The sequence below is a fragment of the Aulonocara stuartgranti genome (assembly GCF_965226115.1).
Source record: "Aulonocara stuartgranti genome assembly, chromosome: 9".
NCBI lineage: Eukaryota > Metazoa > Chordata > Actinopteri > Cichliformes > Cichlidae > Aulonocara > Aulonocara stuartgranti.
The window spans coordinates 26,566,077-26,589,014 of NC_138960.1; the positions used below are offsets into that span (position 1 = coordinate 26,566,077).

The 22,938-nt window shown below is 42.6% G+C and overlaps 1 protein-coding gene across 12 annotated transcripts in view; it reads right to left on the minus strand.

Moving 5' to 3' along the window:
- Positions 1 to 3,946: 3,946 nt before the first annotated feature.
- Positions 3,947 to 22,938, minus strand: part of eya1 (EYA transcriptional coactivator and phosphatase 1) — a 63,242-nt gene continuing 44,250 nt past the window's right edge. For all 12 annotated transcript variants that reach the window (XM_082546101.1, XM_082546103.1, XM_082546097.1 and 9 more), the window contains 8 exons: positions 22,548 to 22,631; positions 19,243 to 19,332; positions 10,490 to 10,548; positions 10,220 to 10,380; positions 9,879 to 9,993; positions 9,412 to 9,533; positions 8,525 to 8,625; positions 3,947 to 6,219 (listed from right to left, as the gene is read on the minus strand). In XM_082546101.1, the coding sequence (XP_082402227.1) occupies positions 6,139 to 6,219; positions 8,525 to 8,625; positions 9,412 to 9,533; positions 9,879 to 9,993; positions 10,220 to 10,380; positions 10,490 to 10,548; positions 19,243 to 19,332; positions 22,548 to 22,631 (813 nt within the window). In that variant the 3' untranslated portion in view covers positions 3,947 to 6,138. The remainder of the gene's footprint in view (positions 6,220 to 8,524; positions 8,626 to 9,411; positions 9,534 to 9,878; positions 9,994 to 10,219; positions 10,381 to 10,489; positions 10,549 to 19,242; positions 19,333 to 22,547; positions 22,632 to 22,938) is intronic.

A 22,938-nucleotide genomic window follows, 5' to 3' on the forward strand; every position in this document is an offset into this window, starting at 1 on the left:
CACTGACCTAACATGCATGCTTTATCCAGAGAAAACCCATGCAGGCACGGGGAAAACATCCAAATTCAACAAAGAAAAGCCGACTACGCAGAAACAGCAGTGCCACACTGCTGTGTGTCATATTAATTAAACATAAGCTGCAGCAACCACTGCTGAGTTATGTCCAACTATGCGAGTCAGCTCAAGTCTGAGTGGGGCAACGATTGCACATCTGTTTACGTCATTCTTTTATGATCACTGGAACCATGCATTTGTCCTTCAGCTGTACTCCAAGTGTACTCCAACAAAATATAACAGGAAAGACTTCTTATCCATTGCGTCCACGGCTTTTCGTGTCCGCAAGCGAGTATGCTTCCGACCTCGATGTGGGACGCACGATGAGAGGCTCCATCCACAGTGACTACCACTGTACCTCAATGCTTTATTAACAGTCTGGGCTCTATCAAAACAACCACTTCTGGTAAGATTTCACACAATTTGCAACACTAGAAGCTGGAAAATCCTAATACAATACATGGCTCATCTAGCAGGCGTCTGAATGTGTGTACGCAAATTAACCGTGGCTGACCTCTACGCGGCACAATCCACTCAGCAAGTTCATTTACACCCATGACCAAAGTATTTTGGCCCAATCAGACCCTCCACCAACATACACTAATGGCGTGTCACAGTCTTGATTTACTTGAGAATGCCTCGTCTGCATTGGACAGGCATAGCTGTGGACACCCGGCCCCTTCGGCATTGACACTCCTGGCCGAGATCCCTGGCATCCACAGCTTCCTGATTGCCAGCTGTCCTTGTCCTACTCTGTCTGTCAAATCCCAGTAACTGAGAAATAAACAAACAGTAAACAAAAGGGCCTAGTTTAGCACCATTGCCCACCACAGCATGACAACAGGTTTGCCACTCTCGCTGCCTGCCAGTGCTAACAGAGCCATGCACTTGAGGAAAATGAGTTGGAAGCTTTTCCCTATCTTGAAAGCACTCATGTAGGCATTGTAATCAGTGTCAGTGGGTTTGATATCCAGCCCCAAGACAAATAGCATCAGGCAAACCAAGAATGAAGAAAAGCTTGATTTAATGTCCCAACAGCATGAGCTTCTGCTTCTTAGATTGAGCAGAAACTCCTCACAGCACTGCTGAGGGTAAAAGCTTTGTGTCAAAATGTCTCCAGTTCCCCCCTCTTTCTTATTGTCTCAGCCTGTGGACATCTGCTTGCTACAGACACAAATTCCCCTAAAGTTGAGACACACTAGCCACCAAGAGAACACAGGACTATTAATAGGCTTCCTGCTCGTAAAAGAGATGTGGCTCATGTGGATGTGGATCAGGTTTTTTGGAGGGGAGTTTGATATACATGTAATACAATATTAGTTCAATTGTGATGCACCGTCAGAGGCCCCCCTCTATGAAAATCTGCATGAAATCACTGTCTGGGCAAGGTCGTAAATCACCAATGATGTTGTTTATTATTGCAGTACAGTTTTATGGAGGGCGGGCACTTTGCTGGGACGTCCCAGAGAGGAATGCCCAACATGGGATCTGCAAGGTAGTGGTGCCTTTTATTTCTACAAGGATGTGGGTGGGAGTTCAGTGAAGATCTGGGCTCTTGAGAATTACGTGGTTACTGTTAAGACTGATTAAAGTACTGTGAAACCTACATGTAACAGCCGGGCCATACATCGCCCTGCAAAGGTTGGTAGAACTCGCCAGACATTAAAGACCTGATAGAGGACTTTAAACCAGATGAGTGACACGAGCCAAACAGACACAATCTGGCTCTTGTTTTTATTCCCGTCTGTTTTGTCCGAGCAGCCAGAATGGCTGGCCGACACTCTCAACACCCACTTTTTCTTTCTCAAAATGTCTGGTCTGGTTGTGTCTGACTATTTCTGCCAGGTCTCTGAACATCGGGAAAACTTATCAAAGAGAACAGACCTCTATTCTGTGAGAGAGCAGCGCTCCGCTCCTCGAAAGAGAAATCCAGTCGGGACCTCAGACACCACTTAGTCTTTCAGCTGTTCAGAAGTGGGAAAAGCACATTAGAGGTCATTGTGCTGGTGCATTCCGATGGCAGCGCCCCGACTTGCTTTGTCCAGCCTGGCAGACGCACATGCCTCTCCCTGGCCATCACTCCCTCTCCATCTGAAGACATAATTGATCTGGATATTAAACGGGCCATGTGGCTCTAAATAAAATTCCATGCATGCTTAATTCTCCCACCGTGGTTTTGGAGGCCAGACACTTTCTTCCTTGTCCAGGCTAGTGTAACACACTGGACTGTCTTAGCTGTGACCACCTCATAAAATGAGGCTCATAAATATTTTTCATATGTTATTTAAACTAACTCTCTCTGAATTGGAGTGGTTTGATAAGCGTAAATTAGGCATGGAGGCTCCGTTAGACTATTAGGATAGAACTACAGCATTCTAAATATTAGGTTATATTTTGGCTCAGGTTCCAGAGACTCAAACATGCACGATGCATGTTATATATTGTTGAAGGTATCAAGTAAACTTTCTCACAGGAATGAAAAAAGAAATCAAATTAAGGAGAAATTCACCCCCATATCAAATGTGCATTTTTTCTGCTGAACTGCCATGTATGCTAGCCATCTAGATTGTTTTTGTGGCTTGCCCAGTTTTGGGGCTACAGAAATCTTTGACTCTTTTCTTGTTGCGTTCGAAGCACCAAAAAAATCTGCAAACTTTTTTGTCGCCTCCCTAAAACAAGCAGTCAGCTAGCTACCTTCAGCTCAGATGAAAGGGACACCCTTAATCTTTACATATTAGGAACTATTTTCGTTCTACGAAATCAAATCAAATCAAATCAATTTATTTATATAGCACTTTTCACAGGATAAAAACCACAAAGTGCTTCACAGTAATATAAAACAGAAATACATAGAATACATTAATAATCAAACATACAGCAAAAATCTAACTAAAAGCCAACCTAAATAAATGAATCTTAAGCTGCTTTTTAAAAGAATAAATACAATCAAGGCAATGTAATGATGGAGGGAGAGCATTCCACAACCTGGGGGCCACTGCTCTAAAAGATCTATCACCTCTGGTCTTAAAACGAGTTCGTGGGACTAACTACAGCCTTTGATTAGATGATCTCAGGCTGCGAGAGGGAGCGTACCAAAGAACTTTGCAACAGGAAGCGTGGAACCAGTGACCAAATGCTCTGAGAACGGACAAATGAATGGGACCCTCCTTGACTGAGATGTAATGGATCGTGGATGTAGACTTCTTCCTTCGGCTGGTCCCTTTAGGGGTCGCCACAGCAGATCATCTGCATCCATCTATTTTATCTCTGGCATCCTCTTCTGTCACACCAATCCTCTGCTATCCTCCTTCACTACAGTGGTTTGTACACAGAATACAGACAATAGTTCCCACATTAAGGTGCTAATAACATAACAAAGCATGCAAGTAAGACAGTTTATACAGGTTTTCTTCTTCTCAGCAGAAAAATATATAACTTGGATTTGGGGTTGAACTGTGCCTTTAACAGAGATGCAATCAAAAACAGCGTAAAGAATGCTTTAAGAGACACTTAAGACGCAGGCATTTAGAGAATCCTAATGTTATGTTATAATCTAACAGTCACAAAGACATGTCTAAATTCATATGTGGCTTTGATGTGTAAAAAAAAAAAGTTATTGTTGTAGTCATTGGGAAGATTAATAAAGGGATGTGATTAGCATGTGTGTGTAAAGGGTATGGGCTGTTGTTTGGTCTAGACTTGTAAGAGCTCCAGTTTCTGTTTACTTCCTGGTAGGATTAGTGTCTGAACCCTATGGCATCTGTGTCAATCTGGACACTGGTGGTTAGTCATGGTGGTTGTGGGGGGCAATAATGTTGCTCTTCAAAAAAACTAAAATGTTAAATTTTATGTTGTAGTTTTAAAGAAAAGGGGACAAAATGTCAGCAACGTGTAACAGTTCACAAATCAGTTTTATTAATTTAAACACAATCAAATAATAATGTCAAAAACATCTGTACACATAATTTGCAGACACGACAATCTTTTGCGTTTTTTTCCACAATGAGGCCCATGTAGTGTAAAGTATTTCCAGTTTGCATTTATGATTGCAACATAATTAAAAAAAAAGCATGCTGTATGAATCTATAAAACATTTCCTCTATTTACCTACCATTACCTTGATCTAGCAGCAATATGTAGATACCCCGTGTGACTGCCGGGGCGGGGGGGGGGAGGGGTACGTCAGAAGAGAGAAGGATTTGAATTGAAATGTAAAAGGACAACAGTGATCATGTGCAAAGGAGGGAAAGAAATTAGAAACAGAACGAGTCGGTTTCTGTTTAAGAAATTCACAGTCGATAGCACATGTCCTGTATGTTCACAAACCTCTCGAAGTTAGTGGCTTTTCTCTCAATGCTAATTATGGTTTCCCCGTCCACAGATGCAGAAGCGCTACGAAAAAGGGCTTCGTGTACTTCAGCTGCTTCAAAGAGGGACACAGAATGTATTCTCAAAGTCGAAATAAAAACACTACAGTATACAAAATTACGCTTGCTGTACAAGAGTTGTTATAGTGCTTGTATAAAAGATAATAAAACCTATTCAAGCCTGCTTTTTTGTTTGTTTTTTTCAAACATCAGATTTATTCAAATTTGACATTAAAATGGCTCTCAGAAATTCCCGTCTGCCGTATCCAAAACCCTCATCAGAATTGTGTTTGCCTTTGAATATATGGGGTCAGGGCTGCAAGCTGGTGAAATGCCATAAGGACGCAAGGTTGTGAGCTACCTTCCTGCATAACTAAAGAAAAAAAACAATGTATATTTTCCCTTTGATATATGTGTCCGAGAAGGACGTATAGTAAGAAGAGACCTGTTGTTCTATATAAAGTGTGTGACTGAAGTTTCCTGTAAGGACGAGAAAACATCACAGAGTGAAAAGAAAGGTCCTTGACACTTGACATCCATGCTTTTGGTCTTGACAAAACAATTTATCACAAAATCCCAATATCTACACATTTTGTTTATCGAACGTAACTTTAACACATCAACACTTTCAGGCGTCCTCGCACAAGCTTATGCGCGATGGGATGCCTTTTTTTTTAAACTTCAATGAAAAAGCATTGCCATCTTTCAAGAGCATGTACCTAAAATGAATATAGGAAGGAATAGTCCAGTGATTACAAACTTAGACACACACACACACACACACACACACAAAAAGATTTCCTCTGTACATGATTGTCTCAGCATTGTAAATAAAGTTTTTTGTAATTTTCTTAAATTATTAGAAAACCCCCTTTTCTTCTCTCTTCCATAAAAGTCTTCCTCTCGCTGCGGTGGAAATCAATAGTACTTTGTAAAAGGCACGAGTCTTTTATCATCGAGGTACCTTCTCGGTGGCGCGGTGCCACTCACAAAGTGTCTGTTCATAAATAAGAAGCACAAAGCTCCCAGGCCGACGCTTTACAGAGGAGCACTTGCTTTGTCTTTCTGCCCCACAGCGAAGGGGAGGCTACGAAGTGGGTGAACAGAGGAACAGAAATAAAGCGGAGGCGAAGAGCAGACGTGGGGCGAGCCAGAGGGACGCAGAAAAGTCACCACCAGTAGCTGTGGGCCCTGCAGTTCGCTGTAACTGAGTTCTGGGGCGAAGTGAGGCGAAGCGAGGCGAGGCCATCAGTAGCTCTGCTCTCCTCACAGGTGTGAACCCTGACAGAGTCCCGGCACAAACAGGGGGCCGTAAAACACTTTGACAGCTTCAGAAAGCGGCCAATTCACAGTAACCAGGGCAAGCAGCTGCAGCGCCGTAAATTCACCTCGCTCCCTCTTTCTCTCTCTCTCCTTCGCTTCGCCGGAAAAAAGAAAGAAGGAAAGAGTTTAGGGTTAAGACGATGTGTGACCGTATGTCAGCACGTTAACCGTGTGCTCAGTCTTCTTTTTTCCATTCTCCCCTTCTTTTCTTCCTATGTAGTGACAGACAGACGCCAGGCAGCACAGCAACACGGCTGGTTTTTTTGGGTTTTTTTGTCTTTTTTTTTTCTGAGCTGTGGGGTCCGTGGCAAGCGTGGGATGGGGCTGGAGGGCGAAGGTGAAAGGTTGTGTGGTGTGCCGAAGCGGAGCAGGGGTACACGTTGGTGGTGTGGTGCTACAAGTACTCCAGGTCTAGAGCATGGTGGAGGGCCATGAGGTCTGAATGGCTGGAGATCCTCCAGAAGGGCATGTTGTGCTGTGGGTGGAAGAGAAAGCATCTTTTTAGTTTTATTAAACACAAAACTCAAAATTCTCAAACTAATTAAAAAATGAATTAATCAGTTTTTTAAAATTATCTTTTTAGCCATTTACATGAATAAAAATGACTTCTATTCCAATCAGGAAAATGCACCTTAGAGTATAAAAGGGTAAAATTGCTAGATGTTAATGAGCAAAATATTTATCAATCCTTTTAGTTATTTATTAAAAGATGAGTGCATTTGTTTCTTTTCATGATTGCAAATCATATCAATTAATTTTGGAATATGTTATGGACAAAATATATACTTTTTAGTCAGCCTTTAACATAGAACACACACTGTTAGAATTGGACAGACCAACACTTGCAGGCCTTCTAAACTGATTTCTTATTCTTTATACTGCGGTAATATGTTTAGTGAATGAAGCAAGCCTGGTCCACTCACCAGGAAAAGCAATCATATCATTAACGCACCCCACCTACTCCTCTTGCTCCCTTGTGCATAAGTCCGTGCAGCCAAATTGTACATCTGTACCTGTAACTAATTTCTTTGCTGCATCAAAGTGGAGTTTTATACCACCAGACTAATGCACTGACTGTCTTTAACTTGAACAGAAATGAACTCCCCACAGTGTCTTTTGAATGAACCTCCTGCCTGCCAGTGTGTGTTTAGGACAGTGCAAATGAGCTGTTGTTCCCAGGCAAAGGATGGGGGAAGAAACCTGAGTCGTAGAGAATGAAAGGAGCTTGTCAGGTAGAGTCCTCAGCTCCTCAGTGTGTGGAGCCCATTACCCTCCCCTTATCAAAGGTATGGCCTCTCCCAGGCGTATGTTCCGCTTAGGAGAGCCTGCACTGACCCTTAAAAAGCTCTTTTGCTTTTTGTTTTGTAAATTGTCTTTGCTTTTAAGTTTAAAAGCAGGCGATGTTATCTCTGCTGTCTCTCCCAAGCGAAGGCAATAACTGAAGACAGGGATTGTGAATTTTTTCTTTCTTTCTTTTTTTTTTGTAAGTGAAGGAATGAGAACTGGGAGAAGTTTCAGACTTTTGCTTTTGTAGTTCCACGATGTGTCACGTCTGATATGCGCCTCCTGACGGGTGAAATTGTTGTGTTATTTCACCTTCTCTCTGATGTTGACACAGAAACCTTTTACTGCATGGCATGTCGCGGGACTTGCACCACTCAAATGGAGGAGAAAAAAAACACCTTATTCTTCCATCAATGTCACTCTCCAACAACTCAAAGCTGAGTAAAAATATTTGCATCTTTTTCCACAATCATCCCTCAAGACCACATTCCCAGGGCGTGTTCGCTTTTCATAACACAGAGCTATTGCTTTACGCTTTTATCCAGGGTAAAGGCTCTTACTTCTCTCTAATAGCTGCCTAATCGCTCTGCGTCGGTCCTCGTGCTTCTGCTCTGTTTACGGAGAAACAGGTGAAGAAGGAGCTGGAGGACTTTCAAAGGGAAACTCAATGTCTTCAGCGTGACACGGCAGCTCATCATAACTGTCAGGGAAGTATTCTCCTGAGCCGCTGATTCATTTGCTAAAGAGCGTGTTTGCTGTGTGAGTCTCACATGCAGCATTTGCTTTACATCCAAACCTGACAGGAATGCTGAATGCACAAGATCTGGAGCAAGAGCCAACAAGTAACATAAAAAATGGGGAAGAGAAAAAAAAACAGCGAGACATCAAATTCATCTGAACAGATACTGTCATGCTTCCTGCAAGAGCGTGGGCGGAGGTCGGCAGCGAGCCCTCCTTGATCCATCTCGTGCTAACAGGCTTGTCATTGCAGTAAATATTCTAATTTCATCAACAATGATTTAAGTCGCCTTTATGTGCGCTCTATTTACGATGCGCCTTCAACATGCCTGAAAGGGCTTGTCTAGCGTTACACATACAGCATTCACACTGCTCAGAGCACCAAGCAGGAATATATAATTATGCCATCTCTCCCCTCCCCTGCTCTGTAAACCTGAGATGGTGGAGGAAGAGGGCTGATTACACACTACAGACTTTCTCTCTTGTGCTTGGATGCCGTATAAGAGGATAAACAAATGAAAGCAAAGCAAAGACTCTTGAGAAGGAAAGCCGGAGCGCTGATTCCTTTCTTTGGAAAAGTATGGCAGGTATGTTCGGTGTTCCCTCACAATGAACTCCTGTCCTTATGAAAACTACTCACGAGTTCTTTGCTCCACACTTTATGTGGTTCTCATGGTTGTTTTCACCATGTAAATATACCCTAAAGACATACAAGTGTGCATGTTGTTTACTTTATCTATTATTTTAAAACCTCTTACCTTTTTTGAGCCTTGCTCCTCTTCTACCCCATCTCCAACAACAATGTAAACAACTTTCCTCCCGAACCGTTGAATTACTCTCTCAAAGCAGCTCTCCTTTCCTGTGAAGAAGTTGAGGGCAGTTTCTTAGTAAAGCATTACGTGGATGCAAAAACGATATGCAGGCACACACACGCTCAAAGTTGATTTAGGAGCCGAGGGTGACAAGAGCCTCTTTAAAACACCAAATTTACAAAGAAGGGAAGACTGTAAACAGTGGGTTCAGGAAGGAGATGTGATAAGATTGTCCCCCAGATAAAGACAATCTTAAAAGCATTAACTTTGCCCCTCTCTTCTTTAAATCTAGAACAAACAGGCAAATCAGTCCTGCTACAGGGTCTGGTTTTGAAGACCACTGTGTCTCTTTCTCTCCCTGAACTCTTAGCTGATGGGTCAGATATTGATGCAAGAGTGAAACTTGATGTTTATTTTGCATTTAAAACAGTAAAAAAGAAAGAAAGAAAGAAAGAAAACGGGGAAAGTGAGGAGGTAAAAGCAGGAGGAGGAGGAGGAAGAGGACGGGGCCCTGTTGCGCTGGAATGACATAAATGTGCAGAAGTGGTTTCATATGCAGAGATTGAGCAGGAGAGGCCTGAAGAGGCCCAGCACAGGCCCAGCTCCAAGAAAATAATCCTAGGCTGATTGGGACTACTCCTTCACACAAGAACATCAACACTCTCCGGTGACTCAATCTCCCACCCCGTCCGTGCCTCAGTCCTGTCACTTTAGCAGCATGTATGTTGTAACTGTTTTTACCTCACCGGGGTAAAAATAAATAAATAGACATTTGTGTCTCAAAGCCACATAAAAAATAAAACAAACAAACAATTTCAGAATGCAGTCTTTACCTATTTTGGTTGCACTATAAATATTCTCGATAGGAAAGACAATTCCCAATCCGTAGAGCAGGACCTTAGCCAGGGCAGGGATGAGCTGCGTGGTGGTCACCAAGATATTCACACAGTTTGACCTGCAGTAACAAAGACAGAGGAGCAGAAAAAGAGGTGACATCATTCAAAATCACTCTGTGGGAGGACAAAAGAAAACACAGTGTGCAGAAAATAAAGACACTGCAATGAATCAGTTCTTTAAATAGTATCCTGCAATGAAGGATTGCGTTTCAGCTCCTTTTTCAAGTCGGATCTCCTAGCACACGTATTTTTCTAAACGAGCAGATAAAGACTGTCTAAAAAAGACAAATGCATAGCGTTGCTGTTTTTCTAATAATGTGGGAGTATGGGGTACTCCACACCACATACAAATTTATATATGTGCGGTATGGGACTGTGTAAAATTTTCCTCACTGGAGTCCTACCTTGAGTGGATTAATGTTAGTGCTTTCAGTGCCAGTGTTAACCAGGAGTCCGTCAAGGCTTCAATTTCTGCTCGCAATTGCAACCAGGCTTCCCTTTTGGCCGGGCCCAGCAGACCTGAAACGCAGGGTAACATTGTTTAGGTTGGACGGGCCCCCCGAATACCAGCGAAGTTTTCAAAATTTACCCTGACCAAGTGGTGGGGGCATGTGTGCTTTTAGAACGCATGCACCAACATGAGCGTACCCTCACACAAACACGCACATAATGAGGGAACGTACATGTGCAAAGTCATTTCTACTCAAAAAATCAGTACAGGGCAGCTCTGCTTGCCGGGGATTACCTCCAACGTTATTTTTGTAGGTGGTGTAAATTTCTTTTACTCGTCTGTAGCGGAAGGCCAGCTTTCTCATCCAGTCCACGCCTCCCCGTACGCCTGTGGCCAGACATAGGTTGGCACTGGTAGCTGCTGCATGGAAACCATCAGCGCTGAAGTTATACGTGCTAAAATAAGGGCAGAGAAAGAATGTGTTAGCACAAGCCTGTTTCACTGTTCGTGGCGGCCGAGCATATGATGCAGTTCTTGTTGACTAACTATGAATCACTGCTGTACCTTAGATCCTGGCCGTTGTCGTCAGAGGACACATCGTCGATGTGCACCTGGTCACATTCCTAAAATACACAAAACAATCACTTAATTGTGTAATGCGGGACACTTCCTGTATGTTCCCAGTATTTTTTGTACTCCCTGTAGACATTCAGCCTCCCCATTTCCTTTTGAATCAGCTCTTCCCCTTTTTGATTTACTATGCAGCAGCTCAAAGGTCTAAATAAAAATAAACTGTACCATCAGCCTGAAAGACATCTAAAGATGTGGACACTCCTGCACATAACCAATAAGCCTCAATCAAGAAACTGTAAACACTCGCCAGGTTTCCTCCTCTATGTATAAGATTACAGATGAACACACACACATATATATATATATATATATATATATATATATATATATATATATATATATACACACACTCTACATAGTAGAAGGACTAGAGCTAGCTAGTACAAGCATCTTGGCACTAATGGTTTGTGCATGTGTATGTGTCTCTGTGTGTGTCCATCTCCAAACATATGCGCACACTCCTTTTCCCCTTTGGGGTTGCCTGGCTCCTCTTGGAAAGGTAGCAGGATTCTGCAGCCCTGCACTGATTCTACCGGTACACAGTAACACAATCCAGACTTTGGTAAATGTAACCTACTAGAAAAATTGAACCTGATGCTAACCGCCAATGAAATTATGACCTCTGATTGCTGCTGCGCCACACACCAACACAGCCCCGGGGCTAGTGAGCCAGCCAACCGGTAAAAGAGCGCAGGAGAAAGCAGACTAAAATAAAATCTGTTATTAGTTTTCCATTTATGGGAGCCCTCTAGTGCCTCCTCCTTCCTGCCCTCTTTCCACCCCATCAGTGGCGAAAGGTGAGGGAGTCCTGCCTTGGCATCTAGATAAGCATATGACATGTGGGGCAAAGAAAAACAAAGTAGCTCAGCTGCTATTTTTTTTCTTTGATGTTGTGTGGTTAGCAATTTTGCCATAAGGAGGTTCAGCAATAGCCTAGATAAGAGGAAAAAGGTTTGAAATTCATGTTATGTTACTTCTAAATTTGTTTCAGTCAGTTTTAATCCAGTGTGAATAACACAGAGAGCACTTGATCCACCATGATTTAGTTTGTCTTCTCATTTTTTAGGAAGGCTAAGGATTTTAAAGTGGTTACGCAATTGCCAAAAAAGTTTGTCTCACCTGTTTAAAGTTATGTTAATAATTTCTCAAGAAAAATGAAACACGAGGAAGTGAATTCCTCTGGTCTCAAGTATGAAAAATCCCTCAAACATTTTGAGCTTTTTAATTAAGTTTCATCCGGCTGTTAAGACACCAAAACCTAGAAAGGACTTCCTTGTTTTAAGTCAGTCTAACTGAGGCCAAATGCTGACGTTATTACATTCCTCCCTAATGCTAGAGCAGGGTAAGGGTAAGGGCTTTGGACCGTAAACCTTTTTTATTTTACTGGTTCCCATCTGAACAAATTTTTCATCTCCCTGGATTTGTGGAGAGAGGGAGGGAAGAGCGACGTGAAGAAAAACTCAAACCAGCTGTTCTTTAACAGAATTAAAATCTTGACCCCCAACCCCAGCTCTAATGCAGCCATTCTCTCGCCAAGCCTCTCCCAGCAAGCCCCGAGATCCAAAGAGGAAAAGACTTTGACCCTGTGACCCTCTCCCCTCCTCTCTGGGGCTCTGGCACCCCGATAAGGGGGTGGAAGGGTAGAGAGGTGGAGATGGAGAAGAGAAACGGGTAAAGGCTGGGGGATAGAGTCCAAAGTGACCTCACATGGAGTGAGTTTGAAGCAATGTGTTTCAGAAGATGAACTGCCAACTGACATGGGTTGCAAGTGGGGAGTTGTTGCTCTGTCGGCCTAATCTGTTTCCAGACACTCGCTGGCAGATCTTTAATAGTTGAAGAACTCGACAATTTGTCCCAGCTTGAGGGTCTGTTGCCAACAAACTTGTAGATAATTTGTGTTCACAAATAATCCCCAAATTTTCCAGAGAATAGCTCTCAACCCAGGCATATTGTTCCACGTAATTCTGTAAGCAGTAGAGGCGTGTGTGCTTGTTTCAGAAAACAAAAACAGCATCCTGGGTTAAGCACCTCATTAAGCTTCGTTTTAAAGACCTCCCATTTCGACGTAAGTGACTGGAATGCTTTTGTTATCTAGTAATGATCTGTTCACGAAGCAGACACAATAGGCTGATGAGCAGCTTCTGCTACCAATTTCACTGAGTTGGTTACAAAATTCTATCCAAATTTATTGAGCCTTGTTTAAAACAGCTCCCTATATTCTTCACTTGTAATGTTTTCTTTCAGAGTATGACACCGAGCGTGTATCAAAGCATATCTGAGAACACTGTTAGCACGTTAATAATGGAGCTATTTTAGGTCGTACAAGCGATACTTCACTATGCCATGAAGCACATTAATACGTCTCTGTAATTAAGCCAAACTGGAGCCATTGTACCTGCTGCCTGATTACGAATGATTTTTCATGGATGGGTCCAAATATTTAACCTAATAAACACATCAAACCCCAACAAATGTAAAGTGTTAAACATTCAAAGGGGCCAAGAAAAATACAGGGTTTTGGAGTTTAAATGTCTGCACCATTTCAGCTTCATTGTTTCTGAAATGTTTACATAGTTTTTTGATTATGTTACAATGCTTTATTAATAGATGAAAAGGCTTTTTTGGTGTGTGTGTGTGTGTGTGTGTGTGTGTGTGTGTGTGTGTGTGTATTTTGGGTTGCTGGATGAATGAGAAGACTCAACTCAACAATTACATTTCCCAGCTGGGGCTGGCATAAACCTCTGCACTGGCTCTCTGGGAAAGCTAATAGAGGAGGTTGCTGTGGGTAATGTCGTACAGTAACTCTTACACATACTCATTAGGAGCCACTTCTGAAGGCCTCATAAACACCACAGGGCCATGAACAGAGCAGGTCGAAGACGACAGAACGAAGGAAACACTAGCAGGCTGTGGATTTTACAATAGTTTGTGGAAATTCAGTCAAAAGAGGGCAAATAAAAAAATGTACTTAATCACATGACCATAATAATTTATGACTTATATATTGCCACATTATGAAGGAGCAGTTTATTTGCAGTTGTGCAGGACTTCATAAAGTTAATAAATTATAGGGTCTTGAACTTGCTGTCGCTTGAAGGCTTAGAAGGAAAAATATTTTGTTTGTATAATCCTAACTATAGACTGACAGGCTTTCATGATGGTGGCACATTGAGGGGCAGTCAGAATTTCTTAGAACCTTTTGAACACCTCTTTTCCACTGAATCCCCCCGTTCTTCCCTCACCAAGCAAACAGTGGTCTTTCTAAAACCTACAATCACTGCTAACTTACACCAGATGTTCCTACTGTACTAAGAAGTGAAGACCCTCCACCAGAAGCAATTGCTCCTTATGCAAACACCAAGTCTTTCTGTGAAATTCATCAGTGGCGTTCTTTTCTTTTATCAGAGTTCATTCAGCTACCGAGCAGTTTTTATCTGTACAGGAAAGAAGAAAACACAAACTAAAAAAAAAACGAATTGAAGACAGGATGCTTCCATCTCGGCATCATTCACTCTCTCTTCCTTTTTCTGTCTGTCTTTCCACTAGTCTGCTGAAAACCTTTCACTGGGGAGGAAGTTATCAGAGCCCTCTTTGTTCCCTTGGCATCTGTCATTAAGCAATCAGCGATGACGGCATGAGTCTTCCTGTAGCCCTGGATCGAGCTCAGAGTGGTGACTGCAGCAGTCAGAGGTAGGGAGAAGAAAGACGGGGTAACTCTGCAATGCATGCTACCAAAACACAGAAAGGACCATGTTTACTCCCTCTTTGACCATTTCCCCCCCGATGAAGGTCTAGGTCACTGCCACACAATAGGGTCCACTTTTTAGATCCAAGCCGCCCCCTCTCTCCCCCTATCTCATCTTCTCTCTCAGGTGAGCTGTGTGTTTTGGCCACCCACCCCACACCACAGTGTGAGCGATAACAGCCATCATCGCGAAATTCCCTGTGACCCTACAGGCTAATGCCATGTGAAAAAGGCTCATCCATGGTTCGCAGGTTCTCAACACTCTGCCGGTAGAGGCTGTCACCCCCCCCCCAGTGGTCTGTGACCCCCAGCAACTTCCTTCTATGTTCCCACCAAAGGCACCCCTGTCTAGGGGGGTGAGGAGGGTGCAGATGGGAGGGGGGCCTGTGATTATCTGGGGGTCAAACACAGGATGTGGGTAACAAAGGGAGAGTTCTTCAAACCCACTTCATTCCAATCCACAATCTGTGCTTGAACAGTCATGGAATTCAAACAGCAGTGCCAAACAAAGCACAGGTAAGTCTATGCTGGTTTAAAAAAATCCAACAACCAGGAAAGGGGGCACAGAGGGAAGCAAACTGCATTTTAACAAAATGTTTTTTAGAGCTCTGTAGCTTACAGTTAGAAAAGAAAGAAGGAAAAAAGGCACACCCCACAGGTAGGCAACGGAAAGTATAAATTAGTTCTGTGTGATAGATGAGCTGCTCCTCATTATTTCTTATTTTTGGCACTTCAAATCCAAACCGCACCTCAAGGAGAGCAACATTAAATGCCATATCAAATCTCAGTCATTTCAGCATTTTCCCCCAGCAATGAACAAATCCGTAGTGAAGGAGTTTATCCCTGCCGAGTGGTCTGTTGTTTGGACAAATCTGTGCACTTTCCTATCTCTTCCTACACAAATTACGTTGCGCAGGTGTTGCATCTTTCTTTTTAACGCAAGACTAGAAATCTGTAAAATTTCCTCATTTGTCACCAGACCGTAATGTTATATTTTCCATGAACACCTTAGTGGTGTATGAATCAGCTGTTTGCGGATAGTGGAGGATGGGGTTGATGTGGACCTCTGTGGAGCATAGATTGACAGGATGGCTTTGAAACCACCACTTTCTGTTTGTAGTCCTCCCAAAACACACCATCAACCCCGCCTTGAAACCTGATGGAGTTATGTCTGAGTGCAGCATCAGTGGCCAAGCAAATGATTAAAATAACCACATCACTGTACGCAGACCCAAAGAAGCCCATCTGACAAAATATACCACATATAAAAATGTTGTAGTTTGGTTTCGGCAGCATGTTGAAAGTTGATAAATTTAAAAAAAAAGAAAAGAAAGTTGTAATTTCTGGTTTCCAAGCTTTTTACTGGTGCAGATCTTCACAGATTTATGTGCTATTGTAAAGGTGTCTAACATGATGACAGTGTTGTGTTTTTGATTTCCTATGAATATACAAATAATCACTAATTCTGCTGTAGTGCTAACTGGTAACTGGTGACTTAATTTTGTGATGCAATGAAAATCACAGCTAGCATCACAGCCCTGCTTTCCCAGGAATAAAATCACCAAGAAATAAACTATCACTAAAAACACAATAAAGCTACCAGTCATATAGAATTGCAAGTACAGGACTGCATTTCTAAAGTGGGACATAAAACCAACAGAAAGGCTCCACAATAAGAGGCTCTGGAGGGCCATTTCAGCCAGTAGGAAAAGGTAACCGTGTGTTTCACAGCATCTCTCATTAACAGGCAGCCCCTGGGTGAAAGTGACAGTGGAGTTTTCAACCCTGTGACTGCAGGCTGGGAGCTATAAAAGGTAGTCAGCTTACAGTGTTACAGGATTGTTACACAGGCATGTGTGTGCGAATGTCAGCGTTTGATTATACACTTACGTACAGTGTGCATGCGTTTCCATATGTGTGTGGGTATAGCTCCATGTGTTTAGAGTGTGTGAGTGAGCGTGCACTGCACAGAGCAAAGAGGCATCAGTGGACTAATTTAAAATGTTCCCACCTTTAGAGACCTCTCCCCCTCTCTTGCCCTGTGAGTGGTTTGCCCCCATGGCCTTTATTCTCCAGACTGGGAGGGTTGTTTTCTCACCCAAGGAGGCGGGAGACGGCAGCCCCCGTACCCCACTGAGAGGGGAACACAGGGGGCTCGGCCAGCGAGAAAGAGGCCCCTGGTTCCCACATACTGCTCAGCATTAGAGTTCGGCCTAGAGCAGCACACCTACAGTAAACTCACACCCCGAGCCACAGCAGAGCTGTCAGTCTTCTCTATGCACTCAGCCTCAGTGGACTTCATTATACACATCACTTCAGACCATCAATTAACTCCACATGCAATCCCCTGCCACAAAGGCATTCAGTGAGGCCAATCTGCTATATTTCAAAGATGATAACAGGTTTAGTATTGTCAGAGTATGATACTGAAAAAAAACCCCATTACATTGGATATTATTATTAACTGATTACAACCAGTATTTGTTCTGTTTTACAAATTGTAATAAAGTAAGCATTTGCTTATTTCTGTAAATACTGAAATACGATTTTTCTAACCAGAATAAAAAAAAATTAATAGAGCTGAGATCGCCTCAGTATGGATTATTCTATACTGAGCATTTTTGATGATAGAAAAAAGATCGTGCTGTTCATACAATCATACACCCTTCCTTTATAATAGAGCTTAATAACAAATGGCTTGTGTGGGACAATCGATCGAGAGAATTGCGCGTGCAAGTTGGGAAGGGAGGTCTTTTAGTGAAACTTCAGTATTTCTGGGACTCATATAAAAAACAGTGAACAAAAACAAGAGAGTGCTGATCCAGAAAAAAATGGTTGGAGGAAAAAGGGTGAGGGAGAGAGAGAGAGAGAGACATAAGGGGGAAACTGATCCCTGTTGACCCCTTCGGCATGCCCTCTTTCTTTTTATGACTTTCCCCTGAATCGTCACTCACCAGCTCTATCAACACAGTCCAGCCTCTATTCACACACAGATATACACACACACTAACACGCATTATACGCTGTGGCCTGTGGCATGTGGCCTCTGCAGACTCAGTATAATATTATGCTTAATTGTGGTTTTTAGATGTCCTATAAAGCAGCCCAATGCTTTAAAAACTTTGAATCTACTTTTTTTTAAAGAAACCATATTCAAATTAAAACAATTAGGAATTATACACACTTTGAAATTTTATTGAGCTCATATTTAATATCCTCGTGCAGTGGCTGTCAGAACAGTGTTAAGACTTAGATGGACAACTCACACACCGTCAGGCCACTAACTCTGCACCTGTGTTTCTGCACAGCCTCTGGGGTCTCCCTTTATGGCTTAGACCAAATTAGATGGACCATATGCATTTCTGCACATGCTTAAATACATAACTGCTGCTGGCTGTGGTATTTATAGTTGGACTCTACTTGGCTCTATCTGAGATGCAGGACCGTAAATCAGCAGAGAGGAAATACAACTGGTTAGGCATTGCTGAGACCTGGCACTTAACACTCACACTGGCCCTGCTCAGCTTAAGAGGAGAGATCAATATGCCTTCAAGAGAATGTCACTCCTCCTCTGGTATCATTGTTAGTGACAATTACTGCAGAATCTGCAGAGACGTCTTTACACTGGACACTGTAAAAAGCATCCCTACCTAAGCATACTACACCAATTTAAGCTGCAAAAATTGAGTCCTTAAAGCCTAAACACAAAATCAAATAATACTGTTGCTGAGACAGAGCAGAAGAAATGTGTGTGCTGGAGTTTTGAAGTAGACTGAGCTGCCAATTCATCTGTGAACACTTTCAAAGCACATGAAAGGATCAAAACACGGGACAGATGTTGAGCAAAACCACATTTAAGCATTGTCACAAAGTGCCATTTTTTTCAAATGATTGGGGCACATCTATTAAATAAAGTGCAGCTACAACAGCTTCTACATGGCCAGGGCATAAGGAAATATTTAACCAGCCAATTGTAGCCAATTAACTTTGATCACGATGACTGCACTTGGGATCTCAGTCGCTTGTCTTTTTGGGGGAGTATGCATATTTTCTTTCTCTGTCTCCCATGTTTTTTGCTCGTTCTTGGGCTTGCTTCATGTAGCACAGCCGAACATGGTGGTGAGTAATGAGACTTGGCAGGCCGGCCGCAGATCTCTTCACACTTAAGTATCAAACAAAACATTTCCTCTCCTGTGAGGTCAGCATAAAGCAGGACTCTGAGGAAAAAAGCAGGGCCGGTGGGATCAGATTCACCGGGAGAAAATTGTTAAGGCGTGGACAAAAAAACCTGCAAATATAAAAAATACGATACATTTGTGGACAGTTGCTTGTAAGTTGGGTTTGACATTTGAATCTGCACACAGGGTATGCTTCATACCCATGCATGAAGTGTGTGTCACATTTGTTGAAACAACATTATGTTGAAACAAATGTGACGCACATTTTTCTCCACGCCTGATCCTTCTATTCCTGTGCCCCAGGGGAAGATTTTACACTAACTGTACATGAATCAGGGGGGCAAGGGAGGGGAGGTGGCAGGGATTTCATGCTGTGACGGAGGGGGTCTGTGGTGTAGTGTAGGTGGACAGCGACACCAAGCACACAGCATGACACACAGACAGAGCAGCCACAGAAACACTAGAGCCTGACAAATTGGACTAGCTGCCATGGGAGTGGGAAGACAGTGGAGGTGGGGGGGCAGGGCTGGTGACCCAGGAGACTGACAGCGCATATAAAATTCATGCCATCGCTTATGGGATAGATTACTAAGAGATTAGTAAAAAAGGATCTACGCTACGTAACAGTTGCTTCTTTTACTAAAAAATTCTCACACCCAGCACATCCACTCCTCTGGCCACTAAAATCATCAGAAAGTAAACAGAAGGCAATTGTGCAGAAACAAAACATACCAGAGTAAAACACACACAAACAGACTCACCTCTAAGTCGTTAAAGAATAAGTGCGTGTCGGCCAAGTTGAAGATCATTTCTTCCATCCTAAGGCCTAACGATACAGATGTTGGCGGGTCCTACAGAAAACAGACAAAACTAATTAAATCAAACCAAATTATTCTGAAATAAGTGTGTGTGTATACACTGTATTTTTGAAGAAGCAGATGAAGCAATGCAGAACAGTAAATAATGAAGTTCCCTGCAAGTCTGTCAATTAACACAAAAATCCCTTTAAATTCTACAGCAAGGTATTCCCATAAAAGAAGACATTAGGCGCACTTGAAAGTTTCAGTCTCTGTTTACGACCCTCTGAAAGGGACCAGAATAGTCATCAGAAATGCCACAGACAGACAGAATGAACCGAGTAAAACCATGCCTGTTCTTGGGAGGGGCAGTTAAATGGAAGAGCCGGGGTCACAGCCTCATCGTAAATAGCCCATTCTCCACATAGTTGTCCAGATGCATCATCTGATTGCTCTCTACATGATAAAATACGATTCCCTGTAAAGGTTCTTTAGTTAACTGACAGTCACTCCGTTTGTTCAAAATTAAAACTGCAAAATAATTCAACAGTTATATTAATCCCTATATCAGGCGCAACTACAAATTCCTCCTTAAATTGTGATCTCTGTCAGCAATGTGACACGTGCTGCAATGGTGATATGGCTGCACTGTCTGTAAGATAATACCAAGAGAGGAGTGAACAACACTGTAAATAGTTAATGAGCATGTGACAATGTGTGCAGTTTTCCTTTTAAAAGGTTAACGTATAGGCAAAATGTCATCAGATCATTCTCACATGAACATCTACAAAATTATAAACCCTAATGACTGTAATTGTAATGAAACTTCTTATGATTATAAAATTGTCCATTGTTTATTGTTGTTTTACTTTTGGATTTTCATATATATTAATATTACTATTAATTAAATAACTTGAGAGATATGTTTACATTCTTTTTTTGTGCTTGTTTGTTTTCATACATATTGAATGCCTTTTACATTTTAAGTCTCAAATCAGCAGAATGTCCTCAGCAAGTAAAGGACAAAGTGAAGACAAAAGCTTCCCGTGGAGGAGGTTTTCCTGCAGCTGGGTGAGACTTGTATAAGAGACAAGCCAGGCAGGACCAGAAGCAGGGATTAGAGAGTTAAACCACCTAAAGACACACCTGAGCTTTCTGCTGATTAGCTGTCACACCCCACAATGCTTATGTTTTCTCTAAAATGACAGAGTACAAACCACACAAGGAGAGCTCAATTCCCACTTCTAGAGGCTTTCTCCTTCCTCTTAACCTCCCAGTTTGAACCAATCTTTCAGTAAGAATTCATCAAAAATAATTAGCCTCCCACATGAACAGGCTACCAGCTCCCTCTTCCCAACCTCTGGCGCTGTTGGGTGATTCACTCTTATGGACTGGTTTGGTGGGAAAAGGCTGCCTTTTCTGCACAAGTGAATCCTTTCCAATTAAATCTAAACAATCAGTCAGTGAGGGAGTTAAGAATACAAGCAGGTCACTGCTCCAGCACCACCTGTCCTGAGATGTCAGTGGCTTTAGGGGGACGCCAAGCCTCCCCCTCCACCCTCAAGCCCCTTACCAATAACAACCCCCATCCCCACCCACTTTAAGCTCTCGCTCTGGCCAGCCCAGTACCAGCACAGCTGGCCTTAACCATCAGCTTTATGGGGGTGAGCTGCCTTGATGCCAATTAAAAGAGCTGATAAGAACAGCAGTGTGTTTATGTGTATGAGGGAGAGAGAGAGAGGGAGAGAGAAAAAAGTCAGAGAGCGCGCGGGTGGGAGGTCACAGAGAGTGAGCGAAAGTGTGGATGTGCACTCACTCAGATACACATCTATTTATAGCAAGTTTAGAGCAGCTAGGAGGGAAAACTGTTTTGTATCTTTTTTGTTTATGCCTGGCATCAATGAAAGCCAGAAAGGAGGAGAAGGGGGTGGAATGGTTGTGTTGGTTGTTAGTCTTAACTTTCTTTTCTAAGGGAGTTTATAGATCTGTATTTCAGATAAGGGCATGGCAGAGGGACAAAATCATGGGTTACAAAGTGAGTAAAATGGGCAGAGAGGAAGAAAAACAGAGAACAAATGAAAAAATCCAGAGCGAGTGGCTCTAGTTAGCTGTCGCATCCTATATGAGCTCTGATGGAATGGGCCATTATGGAGTTTCAGAGCAGCACACTGGAGACCCTATGTGTGATTATGTGTGTGCATGGTGCAAGAGACCCTCATGACGGAGCCACAGCTCCCTAAGCATTTAGCTCTCTCTTTACGCAGCAGGCAGGGCTGGGAATAAAGTAAATAAACAGTAAAGGGTCGTGGGGCAGCCCTCTTTCACCCCCAAAACAAAACACTACCCCCATCAAACACCCCTCATACCAGAACAAAGGCACAGAGCATGGGCTGCAGACGCTAAGCTCTCTGACATAGGAGGAGTAATATGTCATTTTCAAAAAAACAAAAACAAAACACTGCTCTAAAACAAAATTAAAATAAAATGCATATTAGTTTATGAATTTCATATTAAAGTCAATTTTTATATCTAGAAGGGGAAAAACAGACAGGATGATGTACTTTAAAGGAACCTATGACCTCAATATAACCATGAGAAAAGCATTCTGGCTTATTTCCCAAATTATTTGTTTTGAAGGTTTAAATTTAGAGAAGCAATTTACATGAAACAACAAATAGAAAACCCTGGAAAAGTAAACTCTTCATTTCATGAGCACACAAAGTTACATGGGATAGAAATGACCTTTCGCTATAATAATAAAAATATATGTTTGTTAATACATACATATTTGTTGAGTCTTAATTAAGCCAGGTTTGGCAGAATTTCTAAGCTCTAGTTTGAGTTCTGGCTGGGCTGTATTTAGTGGACTCACTCTCCTGCCAGGGTCTCCAGGGAGATCCCTGCCTGAGAAGGATGGATTGAGAAGCACTTAATTAAACTAACAATGTGGCATTTCTGAAGGAGAAAGGAACACTCAAGATGTGTCAATAGACATCCAGAGTGCAACTGTTGTGAGCCCCTACAGCCGGGCCTGGACGGGCCATGCAGAGCCCCCCAACAGCTGCAAAGAGCAGTCAGGTTTTTGTCAGATCTCATTGGACTCGTTTAAAAAAATAAGAAGAAGCAATTATCTATACATTGAGTTCTGCTCTATCGTCTCACTGTGGGGTTAGAGCAAAGTGAAATCTATCCTCTGCCCCCCTCCTTTTAATATTCATGCATTTTGCTGATAAAGTGAATGGCTACTGCCAGAGTCTGATGTCACTCACCCGTCCATATCTGTTGGCATAAGAACCCGTAAGCAAGGAATGGAAAATGATGATTGTTTCATCTAGGTCCCAGATGAAAACTCGCTAGAGAGATGGGGGGCAGAGGTGGGGGAGAAAGAAACAAAGAAAAACAGAGAAAAAAAGAGGCAAAAATCAATGGTGCACTCTGTAGGGCTGCAAGGTGATCCTCCTGGTCAATAGGCCAGGAGCGTATTCGTGTGCCACAGGGACCAGGATCCATTTGCTTGGGTTGGTCACCGCAACACTTCTCTCACCACCCCACTACACACTTTCCACCCCGTGCCCTTTACATTAGAGTAATCAATAGTGACAAACTAATTAACTAGATATGTTAACATGCCATGATGTCAGTGTTTTAATGGCTGCTATT